Raw genomic sequence first — 21,031 nt, 5'->3', positions numbered from 1 at the left:
TTAAAATTTTTTACTGCCCTCATTTCTCATAATCAACAGATAATTATCACTGAAATGAGACTGTGAAAAATAAACTAGCTAAGACTTGCTTAAAAAACCCAGATTTAGTTGTCAGAAGCCTTGCTCACAGCTCTTTCAATTATGGTCTTAATAAACTACAGAAGAAATAAAGTATTGAGAAGCAGGCCTAGAGTGCATAAACATACATCCTGTAGCCATTTATTGAAACTGATGTCACCTGGACTCCTTCATTTCTCTCATCAACAAAAGTGGAAAAATACTTTTGCATCACACCTGACTGACAAAGTAACTAAGGGGAAAAAAAAAAACAGGCAAAACACTTTAACACTGGAGCACAAGAGAAAACTAAATGACAAATGACCATTTAAAGATGCTCAACTTCTTTTAAAGAGTTCAACGACGCTCATAAAAAGTCCAAATGTCTTTGTAGCCCATTAGCCTGTTGGTGACTGGATCTCTGCATACCTAAGGCTCCTGCCTCCTCTTCATTCTCAATTTGCAGGACCTTCCTCTTCCTGCACCAGCTTCTAAAACTCCCTCACCTCCACAGTAGCCTGGCTAACTTCTTCTCGTCCTCTAGTCTCAGCCTAGAAAGCTGAAAGCCTACCCGGACCCACACATACCCCATCCTCCCCCCAAAGCACACGGAGCTCACCAACTCTGCTCCTGCTCTAGAATTGCCTTTTTGCTTGTCCCATTCACTGTTATATCCAGGATCTACAATGCCCAATACTGTGCCTGCCAGAGTAGATACGTTAACATTTGTTGAATAAAAGCCAAATCTATGTATACAAAAATAAGGTAAAATTCAAAAATTAAGAAAAAAAAGAAAGCCAAATCTATATATACTGAATGGAGAGTTTCTTTAGAAGCCTAGTATCAAATGCCCATCTTTCCTGAATACTTTGGAAGTAGTCCCCATAGTAGGTCGTCAAGTGTAAACAATGTTATGCTTTTACAAGTCTCCTAAGTTCGGACCTCAAAAAAACAAAGAGCATATGCTATACAACACATAAAGCACAACCATACAATAAATACTTCCATCCGTTTAGAATGGATGCAGGAAGAATCAAATTCATGTTTAAGTAAACATTATTAACACATTGTGTGCATCTCTCACCATGAAAAATAGTCTGTTACAGAGGATGCACATGTAGGGAAGGAAAAATATTTTCCCCTTTACCCTTCTGAGTTCTTGGCTAAGAGCCCCTGTAATAAAAGATTAACAAGAGGCTTCCCTGGTGGCGCACTGGTTAAGAGTCCGCCTACCGATGCAGGGGACGCGGGTTCCTGCCCGGGTCCGGGAGGATCCCACATGCCGCGGAGCAGCTGGGCCCGTGAGCCATGGCCGCTGAGCCTGCGCGTCCGGAGCCTGTGCTCCGCAACGGGAGAGGCCGCGGCGGTGAGAGGCCCGCATACCGCAAAAAAAAAAAAAAAAGATTAACAAGAAAAAGACAGACAAAAGTTTATTAACATGTATACCTCCCCATAAACGTGGGAGATACTAAGGAAAACTGATTAACTCCTAGAGATGGCCCGAGTCACCATCTTAAAACATCATCTGCAGCTTTATAAAGACAAAAGAAAGGTGGGGTGGCGGGGACAGATAAGGGAGGTTACCAGGAAAAGAACAAAAAACAAGGGTATGGTTGTTATGCAGATTTCAGTCAGTGCCTTCTCCATTTAATAAGTTTCGGATGATTTAGAGTCACTCTTCTCTTCCTAGTTCAGAGAGGGAGACATCCTTACAAATGGAGATTTCCTTTTTAAATGTAAATTTCCCTTACAGAAGAGTAACTTCTATAGCTCTCAGAGCTTCTCCAGTGTCCCCCAGTTTCTCAAAAATTATCAGTTCAAAATAACCTCTATGCCAGAGGCACATTCTGGGGTGGCATATCCTGCTACTCTTCACACAACTACATGAACTGCTTGAGAGGGTCGCTTAAAGGAGAGTAACACTGTAATTCCACGCAGACTTTGAAAAATCTGTATAACACCTAAAACGCAGGACATTGTAAATCAACTACTCAAGTTTCTTATCCTGAATGCGTTTATTTTTCTGTACCACTACTTCTTCATCCTTTCAAATGGCTACCATTACACACTATGCCTAATACAATACCTGGGATACAGTAAATGTGAGCTTTTCAAAATGTCGCCCGCTGCTCCAACAAAGGCCAGCCAAGCCCTGGAACCGCGCTGAACTGCCGAGAAGGCGAGGAAGACACCTCTGGGCAGGCTTCCCTATAATCGTGTCCCTACGTCCCCGCCCAGAGTCAGAGCAAGGCCTTTGGAGGCTCACTCTCAATTCCGGAAAAATTACACAGCCCCAACCTGCCCTGAAATCGCCAGCAAAAGATGCACTATATCAGGGAGTTCCCTGGTGGTCTAGTGGTTAGGATTCCTGGCTGTCACTGCTGGGGCCGGGGTTCAATCCCTGGTCGGGGACTGAGATCCCAAAAGCCTGGGGGAGGGGGGCGACCAAAAAAAAAAAAAAAAAAGGATGCACTGTTCCTTAAACTAACATTATTTTCAACTGGCACAATACTTCCAGGTGTCAAAATCAACACTGTTCCTAAACTTTGATCTGTTTGGGGGCATATGCTGTCTACCTACAGGATGAGCCAACTGGATCCCTGCACTTGCTGCTCCCCCGCCCCTGCAATCCTTACTATCACCAATCAGGCCCCTCCGTCTACGACTGGACACACCCCTCGCGCTCTAATCTCGTCGTCCACCCCCAACCCCCATACCCAGGCCGAGGGCCCGCCCACCCACCCCGCCAGAGGCTTCGAGTCCGAGGCGCTCAGCCAAACATCGAGCGTATTCCTCCAACGACTACTGGACCGGTAATTCACCGTCCCAGCTGTGAAGGAGAAACGTCCTCCGGGAATCCCACTCGCAGTACGCCGCGCCCCACAACCTGCAGGTGGCGGGCGGGCATCCCCCCCGGCGGGCATTCCTCCTTCCCGCCACCCCTCCCCCGCCCCGGGTAGGCACCAGCCCCTCCCTCGCCCTGGGGGCGCACCCCACGCCGAGCAGGCAAGCTCTTTTCTCTTCCCGCCGCACCCTTAGCGCTCCAGTCTCTCATTTCTCCTCCCTGCCCCGAGCACCTTCCACTCCTCCTCCCCCACCTGACGGACCGCGTGTCCTCCTCTACCCCCGAACTAAGTGCGTCCTCCCTTCCCCTCCAACCCTTCGTACAGAGCCGATTTCCTCCTACCCTGTTTACAAGCAACACCCCCAAGGCTCCCTGCGCTCTTTGAAGCCAAATATGCAACCCCACCTCCTCCGAGCCCAGGCGCTGGCCGAGCACCCCAGCGCCCCCACCTCGAGGCCAGCCTCCCTTCCCTGGGCTCCCTGCGCCTCCCCCCACTACACCACCTCCTCCGAGCCCAGGGCCTGGCCGCGCACCCCCAGGCCCCTGAGGCGACTTCGCTGCGCCCCGAAACCCCGCTACCTGGCGGGGACCGCAGGGGCTGCCGACTTCCGCAGCCCTCCGTTGAGGTTCCTCGCCTCGGCCCGCGAAGTGGAGCCCGCCAGGGGCCCCGGCCCAGGCCCGGCCTCGCTCCAGGCCGCATCCCCGCCTGGGGAAGGGGGAGAGGCCCCGGTGGCAGCGGCGGCGGCGCTTTCACTTGAGGCCCTGACCGGGTCTTTGCTGGCATTATTCAGGGCTGGAGACTTGGGGAAGAAGCTGTACAGCGTGCTTTGTCGCGACATGGCCACGGTCGCCGAGGCCCAGCCGCTGTGTCGGACCGAGCCACTAGAGGCACGGCAAGTACCGCGAGGGGCCTGCTGGCGGGAAATCGGGGGGGAGGCGCGCTCTGCCGGAGGAACGCTGGCCCCATCGGCCAATCGGCAGGCCGTTCGCGGGCGGAGTCCCGGGCGGCGCGCGTCCGGCCCCGCCCCCTCGGGCGCCAGGAGACGTGGGGAGGGGAGGGGCCAGCACGCCGCGCGGGGTAGCTGCCCGTGGCGCCTCCAGCCTCCTCCCCCGCGGCACGAATGGCCCGGGGCTGGTTAGGACTGGAACACCTCGGCCCGAGCGAAGCTGGGCGCCGCTGCGGGGCTGACCCCCTCGGGAAGGCGTTCCTCTTTAGAAGGGAATCTGGCGGTCGCGGGGGTGCGATCACGCAGGGGCAGGTGTGTGCCGAGTGCGTGCACCGCGTAAGCATGAGTGACCGCGGTGCAAGGGGTAAACCGAACGGACACAGAAAGAAGCCCTGGCGGAGAAACGCCTTCCAGAGCCTGCATGAACAATCCTGCTCTGTTAGAACGCTTACCCCAAGGAACCGGCAAAGAAAAAAAGGATCCAGACTTAAATCAGCAGGAGATCAAGTCTTCTGTTCGCTTTGTATTCTCAAAGCGTTGCACATAGTAGGCACTTGATAAATACTTTACAACTGAACGCTAAGTTTTTGGCCCAGTATGAGTTCATGATTTTTTTAAAAATTGCCAGCCACACAGCTTTCCTCTGCCGGGAAGCAATCCAGTCATTTCACATAGATTAACTCATTAAATCCTCGCAATAACCTGTGAGGTAAGTATCAATACTTCAGGTCCACTGTTCCTTATCTGAACTTCTTGGGCCAGGTGTGTCTCAGAATGCAGGATATTTTATATTTTAGAAAAGTCACAAGGTGTGAATAAAAAGTTCCTATTCTCCAAATTGAAGAAAGACGTTGGAAGACTGACAGTTCTTTGGCCCTAATCCCAAACTGTGAATAAGTAAGTATGGAATCCAGAATCCCAGAAACCAGCCCCAATCAGCAACAGCTGTGCTTTGGTGCGAACATATAAAGATCAGCTCTTTGCTTTGTTCAGGAGGCTGTGTTCTGCCACACCGTCCTCCTGCGCTAGGCATGTAATAAAATCAGCTTTGTTTCAGAAGCAGTATTTGAAATAATACTCTTCCCTACATGAGTATAATACATGACACCCTCAGAGAGTCTGGGGCAACACCCTAAAATCAAACGTAGTATTCCTTCAGCAGAACATATGCTTTTTCACACCAAGTGGGATAAATATAGACTATAAATAGCCTTGGGTCAGCTCAGGTCAAAATTTGCTACCAAATGAGTTTGCACAAAACTTGTTTTGCAAAGCTTTTCGGATTTCAGAATTGCAAGTAAGGCATTGTTGACCTGTCTTATATCTCCTTTTTATGGCTGAAGAAACTGAGGCACAGATGGATCAGATGGCCCATGACCGAACAGCCAGAAAAGGGTGGAGTAGGAATTTAAATCCTGGGAAGTGTTTCTGGAGTCCTGTGTTACTAATAGAAATGTTATATTGCCTTCAGTTTAACATCGTTTTATTTCATCCTCACAACATTATATTAGGTTGAACTGTATAAAATTGCCAATATTCAACCTCTTTTTTTTTTTTTTTTTTTTGGTCATGCCACACGGCTTGTGGGATCTTAGTTCCCCCACCAGGGATTGAACCAGGGCCCTCAACAGTAAGAGCGTGGAGTCCTAACCGCTGGACCACCAGGGAATTCCGTATCCAAACTTTTTCAAAGTACAAAAATTCTGTTTCATTTGATTCAACTTAATATGATGTTATTATTCTTGTTTTACAGAGAGGAAATGTAGGCTCAGGGGGAATGAGCCAGTTATAAGACAGAGGTTAAGAGCCAGTGCTTGGGGTAACTCGAGACCTGGCCTCTGACCTAACTCACCAGGCAGGTAACAGCAATTTTACTTCTCTCAACTTGTTTCCTCATCATTAATGAGAACAATAATAACTTTGGGCCAAATTTTGGAGGCCCGTTAGATGCTTCCCACAAACAGGTAAAACGAGTAAGAAGTCACAAATCTGAGAATCATCAAACACACAATCCCTCGGTAGGTAGTCACCCAGCCTTCTCCATGCAGAAGGCACATACTGTGTGTGAAGAACACCCAACTCAGAACAAACAGAACAAGATACTTGTTCAGAGTTTGCTACCACCACTTGTGTCTGGCAGAGACTTAAAGGCAGACAGAGGAGTAGGAAACCTTCAAAGTGAAAAAGCAGAGGCATCAGGTGTGCTGTGATTGGCCGTGGGGTAGCTGGAGGTGGGCTAACTAGAAGTAGAGCATCCTCTGTGATTGGTTTCGAGAAGCATACTTAGCTTCCTCTGATTGGTCCTGAGTTGGAAGTGGGGATTAAAAAAAGAGAGAAGTTGGGGACTTCCCTGATGGCACAGTGGTTAAGAATCTGCCTGCCAATGCAGGGGACACGGGTTCGAGCCCTTGTCCAGGAAGATCCCACATGCCACGGAGCAACTAAGCCCGGGTGCCACAACTACTGAGTCCATATGCCACAACTACTGAAGCCCGCACGCCTAGAGCCTGTGCACCACAACAAAGAGTAGCCCCCGCTCGCCACAACTAGCGAAAGCCCGCACACAGCAACGAAGACCAACACAGACAAAAAAATTTTTTTTTTTTTTTTTTTTGACAAAAAATTTTTTAAAAAAAGAGAGAGAAGCTGACTAGCTATCAACCAAGTCCTGACAGTTCTGGGGCAGTTGCTGCAGAGGTCTTTGTCTTCTGGACTGGTTGCTGCAGAAGTTGTGATTTGGCTTCAATCTGCAGCAACGAGCTCAGGAAGTCAACTGTAGCTGCAGCAGCCAGTCCAGGGAGCCAAACAACAGCCCCTGTAGCAATGCCTGTCAACTCACTGCCAAATGCAAATAATGATGGCTGATTCCCTTGCTGTAGCAAGCTCTGAGTAAACAGCCTTTGCTTGTTCTCATTTGGGTGGTCTTAACTATTTCCACATGTCTGAGAGCAGAGCCTTCCAGGCAGAGGTCAACAGCCTCTAAGTGAAAAGCAAACACCTTGAGTTTGGGAATAGCAAGGTGGCCCGAATGGTTGGAGGAGGATGAACTGGGGTGGGGTGGGGGAGCGGTAGGACGTGTGGTCAGGGAAGAAAGGCAAGGGCAGATGATCCAAGGCCTTATGGGACTTTTGGCTTTGACTCTGAGTGAGCTGGGGAGCCACTGCAGGTCTTGGGTAGATGAATGACCTGCTCTGACACAGACTGCTAGATTGAGAATAAACTGTATTTAATAAACGGCAACCTAATTGAGCTATATTGTTCTCTACAGAAGCAAGAGTGTGGAAATAGGAAGCATAAAGTCTAGGGGGGAAAAGAACCAGAAGAGCAGGAATCCGTGGTATTTATATCCAAAATTCTGGACACATTCACCCTGCGATGACTCATGAATAGGGGAGGGTGAAATACCCCGCAAGAGTTAACCATGTGTGCTCTGCACCTGTGCTCCCCACTTATGTGACACCTCCTTCAACTGCATTCTTACTTTGTGCCAGGCACTGATGTTGGTACAATAGATATAGCTGTGGACCAGACCGATACATCCAGAGATGTATGGAGATTGCTGTAGGGGAGCAAAATTTCCACCCCAAAATGTGTCTCTTTGACATGAGGATTAATTTAGCCTGATTACTTTTAAGAAACAGAAGACTTGGAAAATTTTCCTTGTTACCTCCCCCTTAACTGCCTAAAAGAATTTAGATAAAGGGCCTATTCCTGGAATAGAGCTATTACCATAGATGTCTGCAAAGAATATAGGCTAGGTGTAGTAGGGGAAACTCAGCAGGGCCTAGAGATCAGAGTCCACTCTGTCCCACCCTCTGCATGGACTAGCAAACATTTATTTACCAAACATTTGCTTTTCCATCTCCACTTGCATTGCCTTCCTCCCCTTTGAGGTCCCAAAACACTACCCCCAACATCCTCTTTTGTCTTTAGCTGAACACGGTATTTAAGGTGAGAATTTCTGCCACTTTGATGAGTTACTCAGTTTTCCTGGGCCTCTTCCATGTATACATGTTACTTAACTTTTATTGGATTATCTCCTGTTAATCTTACTCACATCAACTTAATTCTTAGACCAGCCAGAATTTAGAAGGGTAGAGGAAAATATCTTCCTCCCTGACACTGCTGAAAACACAAGCAGTTACAATATGCCAGTCCCAGTGGGCTCATAGATTATGTTAGATGACTTTGATAGGAATTTAGGCTAGTACCATGGTTCCCAAACTGGACACCAAGGCACCCCAGGGAACGAGAGCAAATTCACAGGGGCACCATGGGGTATTTTTAAGTTTCAAGGGAAATTCAACAACACCTGTCAGGCATTGTACTACTAACTGCAGTTAGTTCGCAGTTTCAACACGAACTCATGCTACATTTCTTTTAATGATATCGTTGGGGAAGAAAAAAAGCAGCATTTCCTCTACCCTCTTAGGTTCAGTTTTGGGTGTCTGCAAATTGACAAAAGAGATTAGCGAAAGAAAGAGTTTACTTTTGCATGCAATGCGAATACATGCAGACATGCTCCATGATGAGTAACTCAAAGGGGTGGGTTAGAACTGGGAGCTTATATATCTAACTTACTGGGGGAAAGAGTGGGGGAAGAAAAGACTTCTATAGTGAGGACAAATCGGTTTATTTAGGAAAGACAAATGGGTTTTTAGAATAGAAGACAAGAAAGTTTGTGATAATAGATTATGCAGGTACCAGTTCTTTTTCTATCTTCATGGCCATGAAACTCCCCTGGAGAGAGGATTTTCTCTCCCGTCCCACCCCCGCCCCGCCCCGCCCCGCCCCACCCCACCCCACCCCACCCCACCCCACAGCATGTGGGATCGACCAGGAATCAAACCTATGCCCCCTGCAGTGGAAGCAAAGAGTCCTAACCACTGTACCACCAGGGAATTCCCCCTGGAGAGAGGATTAATGGCAGACTCATTTCTCAAAAGTTGCTTCTTTTAGTCAAAGTAAACTCCAAGAAGTCTTCTTTCTGCATCTGGTGAATCTCAAATGTCTTCAGCTTAAAATAATCTTTATACAAACTCTGGTATTCTGAGTAGGTCCCCACAACAACATATCTTCGTGACACCGAGTTTTTGGTGTTTTCTGTGGTAAAAAGCGAGTACCGTGTAGAATGAGTGTGGTGGTATCCAAATCTGATTTTAAACTTTGAGAAGTTGTACAGTGCGCAACCAGCACGCACATTTCAATACTATGTACAGGTTATTTAAGAATGAAATAGGGGGCTTCCCTGGTGGCACAGTGGTTGAGAGTCCGCCTGCCGATGCAGGGGACATGGGTTCGTGCCCGGTCCGGGAAGATCCCACATGTCCTGGAGCCGCTGCGCCCGTGAGCCATGGCCGCTGAGCCTGCACATCCGGAGCCTGTGCTCCGCAACGGGAGAGGCCACAACAGTGAGAGGCTCGCGCACCGCAAAAAAAAAAAAAAAAAAAAAAAAATATATATATATATATATATATAAATTTTCCTTTTAATTTATCTGTATTTTTTCCCCAAACAGCTACTAAATTATTAGGACGTAAATGCTTATTAATTTGTATAGGCATACACTGCATTGAGGAACCCGCACACCACAACGAAGAGCAGCCCCCGCTCGCCGCAACTAGAGAAAGCTGCGCGCAGCAACGAAGACCCAATGCAGCCAAAAATAAATAAATTTATAAAGAAAAAAAGTTGTATGGGCATAAAACTTAATACATGGAACTGTTAAGTATTTCTTTTGGCCTAGGAGGCTTGGTTCAGAAGGTAATGAGATATTAAAAGCACCAGGGTTTAGTTTTATGAACCTCCAGCCTAGTGGTTAAGGGTTCTGCATTCAAACTTCCTGTGTTCAAATCCCAGCTGAACTGCTTACTGACTGTATGACTTTGTTGGGCAATTTACTTAACTTCTCTCCTTGCTTCAGTTTCTTCACCTGTAAATTGGGAATGATGATAACAGGACCTACTTCATCGGGTTGTGGTGAGGATTGAGTGGAATGGCTTTGTAAAGCCTTCAGTCCAGTGCCTGCACACCAATTAATGGGACACAGTTACATAAAGAAAGCTCTGAACATTTTCCAGAAGAATGCAGTGCTCTGTGTTCCCGCTCCGCCCACCTCAGGATCAGGCTGACCAAACAGCCCTTGCCTTTGTCTTAGGCCTCAGGAGATAAAGTCAAATCTGGAAAAGGAAGGGAGTGTTTTGTGGGGTCCTGTCCTAGCCCAATCAGCCCTCGATCACCAGGGACAAGCCTAGAGTCTGACAAAGTCAGGTTTTTTCGGCCAGTTGCACAGAAGGAGACTCCACAGCATAGGAGGGACCAAACAAAGGAAACAAAAGAAAACCTACAATTATGTGCTTTGGGGGAGGGTGGAGTTCAGGAGAAATTTACCTGAAGCCATGTTTGGATAGGCTCAAAGCAAAGCAGGGTGTAAAGTCAAACCTAGACTAAAAGGTGGAAACTACAAAGTTAAGACAGTTGTGGCGTGGTGTGTCCAAAAAAATCCCTTATCTAATGCGGTGCCCCTGGGTTGTAAATAGAAGCTGCTTTTCTGTGTCAGAGTGAATTCGGACGTGCAGGCAAGGATGGGGTGTTTCATTCCTGCTGCCAAAATTTCAAACAGCAAAGTTTCTGATGGTCTCTGATTTTTAGAGGACAAGACTTCTCAGTGAGTAAGAAAGCAGGAGTCCTTTTGCCACCGCAGCTTGTCCTTGAGAGAAACAGTGTTTCCTGTTCAACTTTGCAACTGGCTTTATCTTTGTTATCCCAGCCGGATGAATGGCAGGGCATATTTTTAACTTCTCATTCCTTCTCATTGCTAATTTTTGCTTTCTCAGTCTTGGAAATGAGGAGGAGGGGAACTTGGTGGTGGCCAGGTAGAAGGAGACAATAGCTGCATCCTGCCTTTCGGGCAGCGAGGGGACTGAAATCAAAGGTGTCTGCATTGCCTACGGCCCTGAGGTATGGTGGAGGCTGAGTGACTGGTTTGGGGAGGATGGGGCCTAGACCACCTGGAGAGAGGGGGAGACAGGCCAGAGGCCTTGCACACAGCCTGGAGCACTCTCCCCGCCCCCATCCCACCATTCCTCTTTCTTGGAAGCTTCCCTGTTATCTCAGACCACCAAGGGGGAGGACTAGCCCAGGCATTTCTCTGATTCCCAGAGCCGTCCTAGGTAGAATTGCCAGATACTTTTCTAATGACTAGAGCAACCCTTTTGCACTGAATGTGGTTTCAGCTTCTGATCTCTCAAGTCCGGCCCCAGTCTCCCTTCCCAGCTGACTGCCGTTCCTACCCTCTGCCTTCTCTCTTCTGGCATCATCTTCTCCCCTGAAGCCATACAGACCTGCTTTCAATCCCAGAGACCTCACATACAAATGGTGGCAGCCTGGGTAAATTATTTGCACTGGAGCCTTGATCTCCCAATCGGATAAATGGGGTGGACTCATATCTACCTCACAGGGGTATTGGGAGAATGGAATGAGATGAAGACAGTTACCAAGAATGTAATCTGTACCCTATAAATATAAGTCCCTTCCTTTTCACATGCTGTCTCTGCCCCTTGCAAAGCTCTTGCTCACTTTTCCTTCGCTAATCCCAACACAAACGGAACTGAGCGGAGCCCTGCGCCCCCTGCCCCGCCACATACAAAGCCCCTCCATGTCCCCTGCCTCTTGTTCGTAGAGAAGCTGAAGTCTCCCAGGCCTCCCTGAGTCACCAAGGAGCAGGCTCAAGCAGCTAATGATTAGGACATTAAAGTCACAGCATCTTTCAGTGTCTGATGCACATTTCTGAGTTGTTTTACAAATACTGTAACTGCCACCAGAGGGAAAAGCTAACTGCATGATGACCAGACTATAGCCATGACATAAGCTGCTACGTCTTGAGCAGTACTGAATCTATGGCACGCACAATTCCAAGAACTGGCCTTAAGAGAATGGAATTAACACTATTGCTCATAATAATCTATAGCTTTGTGGTGGACATCAAAATAATTATAGCTTGCTCTGCCCGTATATGTAAGCGGGCAACTGAAATTGTCAGCAAAGAGACGCTACAATCCCAAGTTGACATCTTCCATCCTGAGAATACAGTACCCTACGTCAGCATGAAGAAATTATGGAAGATGGATCTTCACCCCTAATCCCATAGAAGTGGAATGATGTTCTGACAAGTGGGGATTTGTAAGCAGCTCTTGGCAGGAGAGAGCTCTTTACAAGAAAGAGCTCTCTGCAGGAGGCCTCTCTTGTCCTGTCACTTTAGCAGAGCTGTATTATAACTAACCTTAAACCAGGCCTCCCCATGCTCTACTCACCTCTGGCCCAAGCACACCTTTCAAATCTTTTGATCACACAATACCTTGCCTAAACTCTTGGTTCTTTACATAGATCGAAGAAATAGAAATGAAGAATAAGTAATTAACCAATGACCAGATCTCTTCCTTAAGTTCCCCTTCAGTAATCTCACAAACAGTGTAAACGAGATAGCATCTAAAGAAAGATGACTAGGAGTCGACAAGCCTGCTTGCAGTGGAAGATGGAAATGAGTCTGAGCCCCTATTTCCCTGATTAACTGAGGTTACTTCCCCTTTTCCCTCTAAAAACTTTCAGGGCTGAGCAGAATCTTTGGAGCTGGATTTGGGATGCAAGTCCACCTTTTCTCCAGAATGTCAGCTTTCTGATCAAAAGCAACACTTTCAGTTTCTACCAATACTTGCCTCTTGAGTGCTGATTTTCAGGTGGTGAGCAGGTGGACCTGAGTTCGGTAACACAAAAAGCCTTTGCCAGCTCAGTTGAAGTACCTGCCCAGCCAAGTCCCTCCTCTGAACACACCATCCCCTAATCAGGTAGCTTTAGTTTCAGAGAATGGCCTCTTAAGTTCCCAGATATAAAGCTGTGATTTGAGAGCTGTGGCCCTGAAACAGGAGGGAAGGGGGCAGGGCACAACCTTTGAAAGGATTACATAGCCCGAGGTCATGACATAAATGGATTAGAACCAAATAGGTCCAAAATGGTGGACAAGTCGACTTCCACTAGAACTTAGAGCCTCAGTATACACTAATTGTATCACATCAGCAAGCTAACTGACACACCCACAGGCTCCATGACAATTCTAAGGCGAGTAAGGATCAAAAAGTGGGTAGTGGCCCAATTCCTGGAGATCCCCGCCCCTTCTTTCGAAATAGCTGGAACACCCCTCCCTCTCATTAGCCTATGAAATTACCCACCACTATAAAAACTGACAACCCCAGACCCTGGTGCCTTTCTCACCTTCTGAGATGGCCCTACACTCAGTCTGTGGAGTGTGTTTCTCGCTAAATAAATCCACTTCTTACCTATCACTTTGTCTCTCACTGAATTCTTTCTGCGATGAGACATCAAGAACCTGAGCTTCATTGAGTCCTGAAACCAGGTGTGTGATCTCAGTTGGAAGACTGCGGGTTTTGGCTGGGTTTCAGTCCCGGCCACCTGGGTTCAAGTCCCAATCTGAGATACACGGTCTTGGCCCCAACAGCTGTGGCATGTATTTGGTCCTGTGACACATCTCAGGTTGTCATTTGCCATTGCATGGTGAGCCAAACAATGATTGAACTGGCTAAGCCCTGTTGGGACCCACCCAGACCCCAAAACGTGGTATAAAGATTATTTTAAGCTGAAGACATTTGAGATTCAATAGATGCAGACAAAAGCCATCTCAGAGTGTCCCTCATCTACTAAAAGCAGGAACTTCTGAGAAACATGGACTACCATAAATTCCCCCTTTGGGGTGAGTCTTCTCCCAGGAGAAAAGCCAAGAGGAAATGTACCATAAATCCCCTCTCCTGGGAAATTTTATGGCCCTGAAGACAGACCAGGGGTACCTACATAAACAAACATTATCACAGACTTTCTTATCTCTCTTTTGCTCTCCTAAAAACCCATTTGTCTTTCCAAAAGAAATCTGGTTTTCTCATAGGAGCCTTTCCTATCCCTCCCTTTTCCCTATGTAGGGGTGGGTTTCCCTTCTACTCTTCTACGTTCTTTGGCTGGTCTAGTAACTAAATTGATATAAAACAGATTAAGAAGAGAAAAACAAAAGTTTAATAACATGTATACTTCCTTTATACGTGGGAAAAAAACAGGAAAACTAAGTCTCTGAAATGGACAAAGCCATCACCTTAAATACATCTTCGGCTAAATACAAAAGAAGATGGTGGCGGGCAGGGAGATCGATTATGGAAGGTTATTAGGTAAAGCACAGTAAACAAGGGTAAGGTTATGCAGGTTTAAGTATATGCCTTCTTCATTATTAACAGTTTCTAGAGGTTTGGTCATCCTCCTCTTCCTGGTAGAGGGAGGGAGACACTATCACAAATGTAGATTTCCCTTATAAATGTAAATGTTCCTTACAAAAGGATAACTTCTACTCAGTTTTCGGAGCTTTTCCTCTGTCTGCTGTTTCTTATAAATAATCAGCCTAAAATAATCAATATGCCAGAGAGATACATTTTAGGGTGGTATACTTTTCTTCCCTTCATCTACTAAGTTAGATATTGTTAAAAAAGAAACAACCAGCTCAAAATGGAGTCACAGGAATTCACTGGCACTTCAGTGGTTGGGACTCATCGCTTTCACTGCCGCAGGTCCGTGTTCAATCCCTGGTTGGGGAACTAGGATCCCACAAGCCATGAGGTGTGGCCAAAAAAAAAAAAAAAAAAATGGAGTCACTTGTGCTAAGCCCCACATCAGTGTAGGGGACAAAACTTACCACCCCCAAATGTCTCTTTGGCATGTGGATTATTTCAAGCTGAGAACAATCAAGGTCCAAAAGACTCAGGAAGAAAATTTGACCTTCCCCCTAACTGCCTAAAAATTTTTTAGATAGAGGGCCTGTCCCTGGAATAGAGCTGCCACCAGAGATATCTGCAAAGAATATGGGCTTAGGTTTGGTTGGGAAAAATCCGCAGGGCCTAGAGATTAGAGTCCACTCTGTGTCCTGTTTTCTCTGCAGGGCCCAGCAAATGTTTATTTACCAAACATTTGCCTTTCCATCTCCATGTGAATTGCCTTCCTCCCCTTTGAAGTCCCAAACCACTACCCCAACATCCTCTTGGCATTAGCTGAAGATGGTGGTTTCAGCCATTGTAAGTGACTCAGTTTTCCTGGGTCTGTCCCATGCATACATGTTATTAAACTTGTTTGATTTTCTCCTGTTAATCTGTCTCATGGCAGTTGAGTTCTTAGATAGCCAGAGAACCTAGAAGGAAAAATTCTTCCTCCCTGACGTCAGCAAACCAAGACTTAATACTGTAAAGAAAAAGATGTTTCCTGCCATTCCAGTTCTACAAGGATGAAGCCATTAGCCACCGCCTTGCCCACCAACCATGTGCCTGAGGGAATCCAGGATGGAGAAAACAAGAAGCATTCTGTGCTTTAGATATACAAGCCCCTAGATAGTTAATATACATATCTAAGGAAAAATGTCAGTTACCCCAGATTCTTACATCTTCCCATACATAGGAAAGCACTAAAACCATTAACTTGAGATGTCTGTTCTTTGTGATTAGCAGTAATCTTTTTATGCTTGACTACACTTTTTCCCAGCCCCCAAAAAAGAAAAAAAGGTTTATATATGTCCTGGCTCCACCCTTACCTCTTCAGAACAGTTTCTCAGAGCTATCTGAGAGGCTTTCTCCTGGGCTATAGTCCTTAGTAAGATGCTGAATAAACTCAACTCAGAGCCCTTAATGTTGTATGCTTTCTTCAAGTTGACAGTGTTGGCAACAATTCAGGGACCCAGAGCAGACTTCTCTCCTTTGCCTCAACTTTGGAGCCTTGGTACCAGCAGGACCCCTTGTGCCTGCTCACCTCCTCAGTGAGTCCAGATTAATTTGGGTGAATCTCCCCTGATACCTGATCTCCCACTCCTGGCTGAAGATCCTGAGTTTATTCAGAGGTTGTTAAACTCCTCACTATGAGGAGTAGGTCATTCTTGAACTTAGGTTCACGAAGAGGTACCTATACATACATTGTACCAATGTTTTCTTAGGTCAGTCTCCCAAGGCGATAGAAATGAAAACAAAAATAAACAAATGGGACCTAATCAAACTTATAAGCTTTTGCACAGCAAAGGAAACCATAAACAAAACTAAAAGACAACCTACAGAATGGGAGAAAGTGTTTGCAAACGAGGCAACCCACAAAGGCTTCATTTCCAAAATATACAAACAGCTCATACAACTCAACAACAAAAATCAAACAACCCAATCGAAAAATGGGCAGAAGACCTAAATAGACATTACTCCAAAGAAGAAATACAAATGGCCATTAGGCACATGAAAAGATGCTCAACATCACTAATTATTAGAGAAATGCAAATCAAAACTACAATGAGGTATCACCTCACACCAGTCAGAATGGCCATCATTAAAAAGTCTACAAATAACAAAGGCTGGAGAGGATGTGGAGAAAAGGGAGCCCTCCTACACTGTTGGTGGGAATGTAAGTTGGTGCAGCCACTATGGAAAACAGTATGGAGGTTCCCTAGAAAACTAAAAATAGAATTACCATATGATCCAGCAATCCCACTCCAGACAAAACTCTAATCTGAAAAGATATATGTACCCCTGTGTTCATAGCAGCACTATTCACCATAACCAAGACATGGAAACAACCTAACTGTCCATCAACAGATGAATGGATAAAGAAGATGTGGTACATATATACAGTGGAATACTACTCAGTCATAAAAAGGATGGAATAATGCCACTTGCAGCAACATGGATGCAACTAGAGATTATCATACCAAATGAAGTAAGTCAGAAAGAGAAAGACAAATACCATATGATATCACTTATATGTGGAATCTAAAATATGACACAAATGAACCTACCTACGGAACAGAAACAGACTCAGAAACAAAGACAGTAGACTTGTGGTTGCCAGAGTTGGGGGGATTGGGGGAGGGATGGAATGGGAGTTTGGGGTTAGCAGTTGTAAGTTATTATATATTATATATGGAATGGATAAACAACAAGGTCCTACTGTATAACACAGAGAACTATATTTAGTATCCTATGAGAAACCATAATGAAAGAGAATATATATACATATATAATCTGAATCACTTTGCTGTATAGCTGAAATTAACACAAGATTGTAAATCAACTATACTTCAATTAAAAATGTTTAAAAAAATTTTTTTAAATAGAAGAGTTACCTATTATTTGCTTAGTTGAAAGACACTGCAGTTACCCCCAGCTGTAAAACACTGGAATGATTTTGCTCAGCTGAAAGATACTGAGGAGGCTTGGACTGGCTGATTAGGTAGGAGGCTGACCTGATGTCTTTCCTTAATTCAGCTACCTTCACAGAATTTGTCAGGATAAAGTGAAGCTACCACATGAGAGCTTTGTTGTGAAGAAAAGAGACAAGACTCCTCTTAGCTGGTTATGGCTTTCTTAAGCAGCTCAGAAACTTACGGGAGTGGTGGAGACAGATTCTGCACGCGGTGCAGCAGTCCCATTGGGAAACCCACTCATTAATTTAAAACTTGCGGGGCTTCCCTGGTGGTGCAGTGGATAAGAATCCGCCTCCAATGCAGGGGACACGGGTTCAAGCCTTGGTCCAGGAAAATCCCACATGCCGCGGAGCAACTAAGCCCGTGTGCCACAACTGAGCCTGGGCTCTAGAACTCACGAGCCACAACTACTGAAGCCCGCATGCCCAGAGCCTGTGCTCCGCAACAAGAGAAGCCACTCCAATGAGAAGCCCACACACCGCAACGAAGAGTAGCCCCCACTCGCCGCAACTAGAGAAAGCCCGCATGCAGCAACAAAGACCCAACACAGCCAAAAACAAACAAACACCTCACAATACAATAAAACTAGAATTAAAAAACAAAAAAACGGTACAGAAGAACCCGGTTTGCAGGGCAGAAATAGAGACACAGATGTAGAGAACAAACGTATGGACACCAAGGGGGAAAAGTGGTGGAGGGGTGGAGGTGGTGGTGGGACGAACTGGGAGATTGGGATTGACATATGTACACTAATATGTATAAAATGGATAACTAATGAGAACCTGCTGTAAAAAAAAATAAAATAAAATTCAAAAGAAAAATGGGATAAATAAAATGGATGTTGATAGGATTTTTAAAAATTTTGATACAAAACTACCTAAGGTTGGTAGGGCCAAAGGGACCCTCTACTCTCCCCCCAGCATTAAAGGGTCCCAAATGAGTCTGCTCTATTTACCCCAGTTTGGAAAAATAAGTTAAAGGCTGAAAGAAAATTACAGTGAGATACCTGACAGGCAAGTGCTTGGGGCTACAGTTAGGTTAATTAATCAAGTTAAAGATTGAGAAAAGGACCCGAGTCCCTTGGTTCTACCCCTCATTGGGGACCCCAAAGCCTTTAATACAAAAACAGATAAAATGGTCAGGGGATAAAAGGAAAGTTTCTGGGACTCTTTGTAAGACCAAGATTTGTTGATGGGATCCTAATGGAAGCTAAATTTAAAGGTATCATAGTTGATAGAATTGAGATAAAAGTTTATTAAAAAAAATTAGTGTATTTGAATGGGCTTTATGTAAGACGGTTACATCTCTTTTGCTTGATTATATTGTGAGACAGACATTATGTCTCACTAGGGAATGCTTCCCCTGCCTGGTATTATAAGACAGGGCATATAAATCTGCCCCTAAGGCAATATTAATTAAATTAATATTAAAGGAAACCAGTAAGTTTACCTGAGCCTCTACACAATATGAAATAAAAACTGGGGGCTGGGCTTCCCTGGTGGCGCAGTGGTTGAGAGTCCGCCTGCCGATGCAGGGGACACGGGTTCGTGCCTCGGTCCGGGAAGATCCCGCATGCCGTGGAGAGGCTAGGCCCGTGAGCCATGGCTGCTGAGCCTGCACATCCGGAGCCTGTGCTCCGTAACGAGAGAGGCCACAACAGTGAGAGGCCTGCGTACCGCAAAAAAAAAAAAAAAAAAAAAAAAAACTGGGGGCTAATACTCAGGGGCCAATAAAAGCAATAATGGAGGGGTTTTTCTGCCCCTAGGGTGGTCTAGGTTTGACTTGCGCACTCGGAAAGAAGACTTTTGTTGAATGCCTTGCACAAATTTTGAAGGCATGATAAATTGAACTCTAAAGTTCTAGAACATACAGCTTGATTTCCAGTTTATTTGGAAATCTTCTCACTGATATAAAAAAGAAAATTAAAGAAAATGTAGTTGGGTAAATCAAAATTTGATATCTCTTAGGTGGCAGACCAGTTATTTGGATAATTAAAAGCAACTGTCTTTGTTTTATGGGCCCAAAATAGCATCAATTATGCTAACAGACATACACAGTCTTCTTGGCCCTAAATTCCCTATCTCTGGTGATCAGGCTGTCTCTCTACCTCCTGGTACAGGGAGGGTACCTTCTACATGGGAGATTTATTTCCTGTTTTCAGGGAGACAGTGGGGAAAGTCAGAGTGTCCTTCTTGTACAGGCTATTTTTAAAGTAACTGTAATTCAAAATAATCACTTTGGCATATTTGAGGGCAGCGTGCTCTGAGTCCCCACGATGGGGTGCTACCCGATTCATGAATCATTGAGTAAAGCCAATAAGATCTTTCAATTTATTCAGTTGAATTTTGTTTTTCAACCATATATAAGCCTCAAATCCTAACCACCCCTTTTACTCACTTGAACACTCCCATGCGTATACATGGTGCATGCGTAAATACACCCTTTTTCTCTTGCTACTCAGTCTTCAGGCAGTTTAATTTTCAGGCCCCATTTACTTAATGTAAGACGGTAGAGGACAAGTTTTTCCTCCTAACAAAGATTCTCTGCTTGACCAAACCCTGAAGTCAGGTTCCTCTGAACTCTCTTCTCAACTAGGCCCTGATTTTTGGGCTTCCCGTTCATCTCTGCATTGTCCAGTTTTAGCAAGATTCCTGCTGAGTCAGTTTACTGAAAATCCCTCACTGTTGGTCTGACCTTTGATATCTTTTCACCCTGGCCTGCCTTCAGTAAAAATGCTGTTAGGTCAGTTTAGCAAAGAATTACCCTACCTCTTAGTATTTTTCTATCACCTGACCTGCTGTCTTGCTCCTTGGCTATAAATTGTCACTTTTCCTTATTATACTCTGAGCTGAACACTATCTCTCTTCCCTACTACAAAACCCCATTGTAAAGGTCCCTCTTGAGTGAAGTCTGCCTTATCCTCTTTTCTTTTTTTAATTATTTTGTCTGCACTGGGTCTTAGTTGCGGCACGCAGGATCTTCCATTGTGGCATGTGGGATCTTTCAGTTGAGGCATGCTGACTTCTTAGTTGCAGCATGCATGTGGAATCTAGTGCCCCAACCAGGGATCTAACCCAGGCCGCCTGCATTGGGAGCACGGAGTCTTACCCACTGGACCACCAGGGAAGTCCCTGCCTTATCATCTTTAACAAGTGTCGTGAATGATTCTTCTTTTAACATCTCCCCACCCCTCCCCACCGAGAGCTCTTATCTAGGCTGACCTCTCACTATTTATACGGAGAAACTGAAGTTAATCAGCCAAACCAGGGAGGGATTAAGAGTTTGGACCCTGGGATCCAGATTTACCACTTATCGGCCATGTGACAGCAGACAGGTTAATAAACCTTTGTTTAAAATAGGCACATCTATAACATGGGGCAAATAACAGTACTCTTACTGTGTTGTTGTGAGAATTAAATGAATTAATATCCATAAAGTGCTCAGAACTCGCTAGCAGAGTAAGCACTGTATAGCAGTTATTATTATTATTTTAATTAATTAATTTTTATTTTTGGCTGTGTTGGGTCTTCGTTGCTACACGCGGGCTTTCTCTAGCTGCGGCGAGCGGGGGGCTACTCTTCATTGCGGCGCGCGGTCTTCTCATTGCGGTGGCTTCTCTTGTTGTGGAGCACGGGCTCTAGGCATGGGGGCTTCAGTAGTTGTGGCACGCGGGCTCAGTAGTTGTGTCGCATGGGCTCTAGAGCGCAGGCTCAGTAGTTGTGGTGCACGGGCTTAGTTGCTCCGTGGCATGTGGGATCTTCCCAAACCAGGGCTCAAACCCGTGTCCCCTGCATTGGCAGGCGGATTCTTAACCACTGTGCCACCAGGGAAGTCCCAGTAGTTATTTATTTTATTTGTTTTTTATTTTAAGGCACTTGCCTGAGGACAATTTTCTGATTAGAACTG

The 21,031-nt window shown here is 45.6% G+C and overlaps 1 protein-coding gene across 5 annotated transcripts in view; it reads right to left on the bottom strand.

Moving 5' to 3' along the window:
- MSH6 (mutS homolog 6) overlaps nucleotides 1-21,031 on the bottom strand; it is a 142,662-nt gene that overhangs the window by 13,783 nt on the left and 107,848 nt on the right. The window contains exon 1 of one of the 5 annotated variants that reach the window (XM_032653391.1): nucleotides 3,482-3,832. The exons of 3 other annotated variants lie outside the window; for them this stretch is intronic. In XM_032653391.1, the coding sequence (XP_032509282.1) occupies nucleotides 3,482-3,741 (260 nt within the window). In that variant the 5' untranslated portion in view covers nucleotides 3,742-3,832. Of the gene's footprint in view, nucleotides 1-3,481; nucleotides 3,833-21,031 lie in introns of those variants that run through there. One more of the 5 variants, XM_032653393.1, reaches the window with a different exon arrangement.

This window comes from Phocoena sinus, chromosome 13 (assembly GCF_008692025.1).
Source record: "Phocoena sinus isolate mPhoSin1 chromosome 13, mPhoSin1.pri, whole genome shotgun sequence".
Lineage (NCBI taxonomy): Eukaryota > Metazoa > Chordata > Mammalia > Artiodactyla > Phocoenidae > Phocoena > Phocoena sinus.
This window is presented reverse-complemented; position numbering and strand designations above follow the sequence as displayed.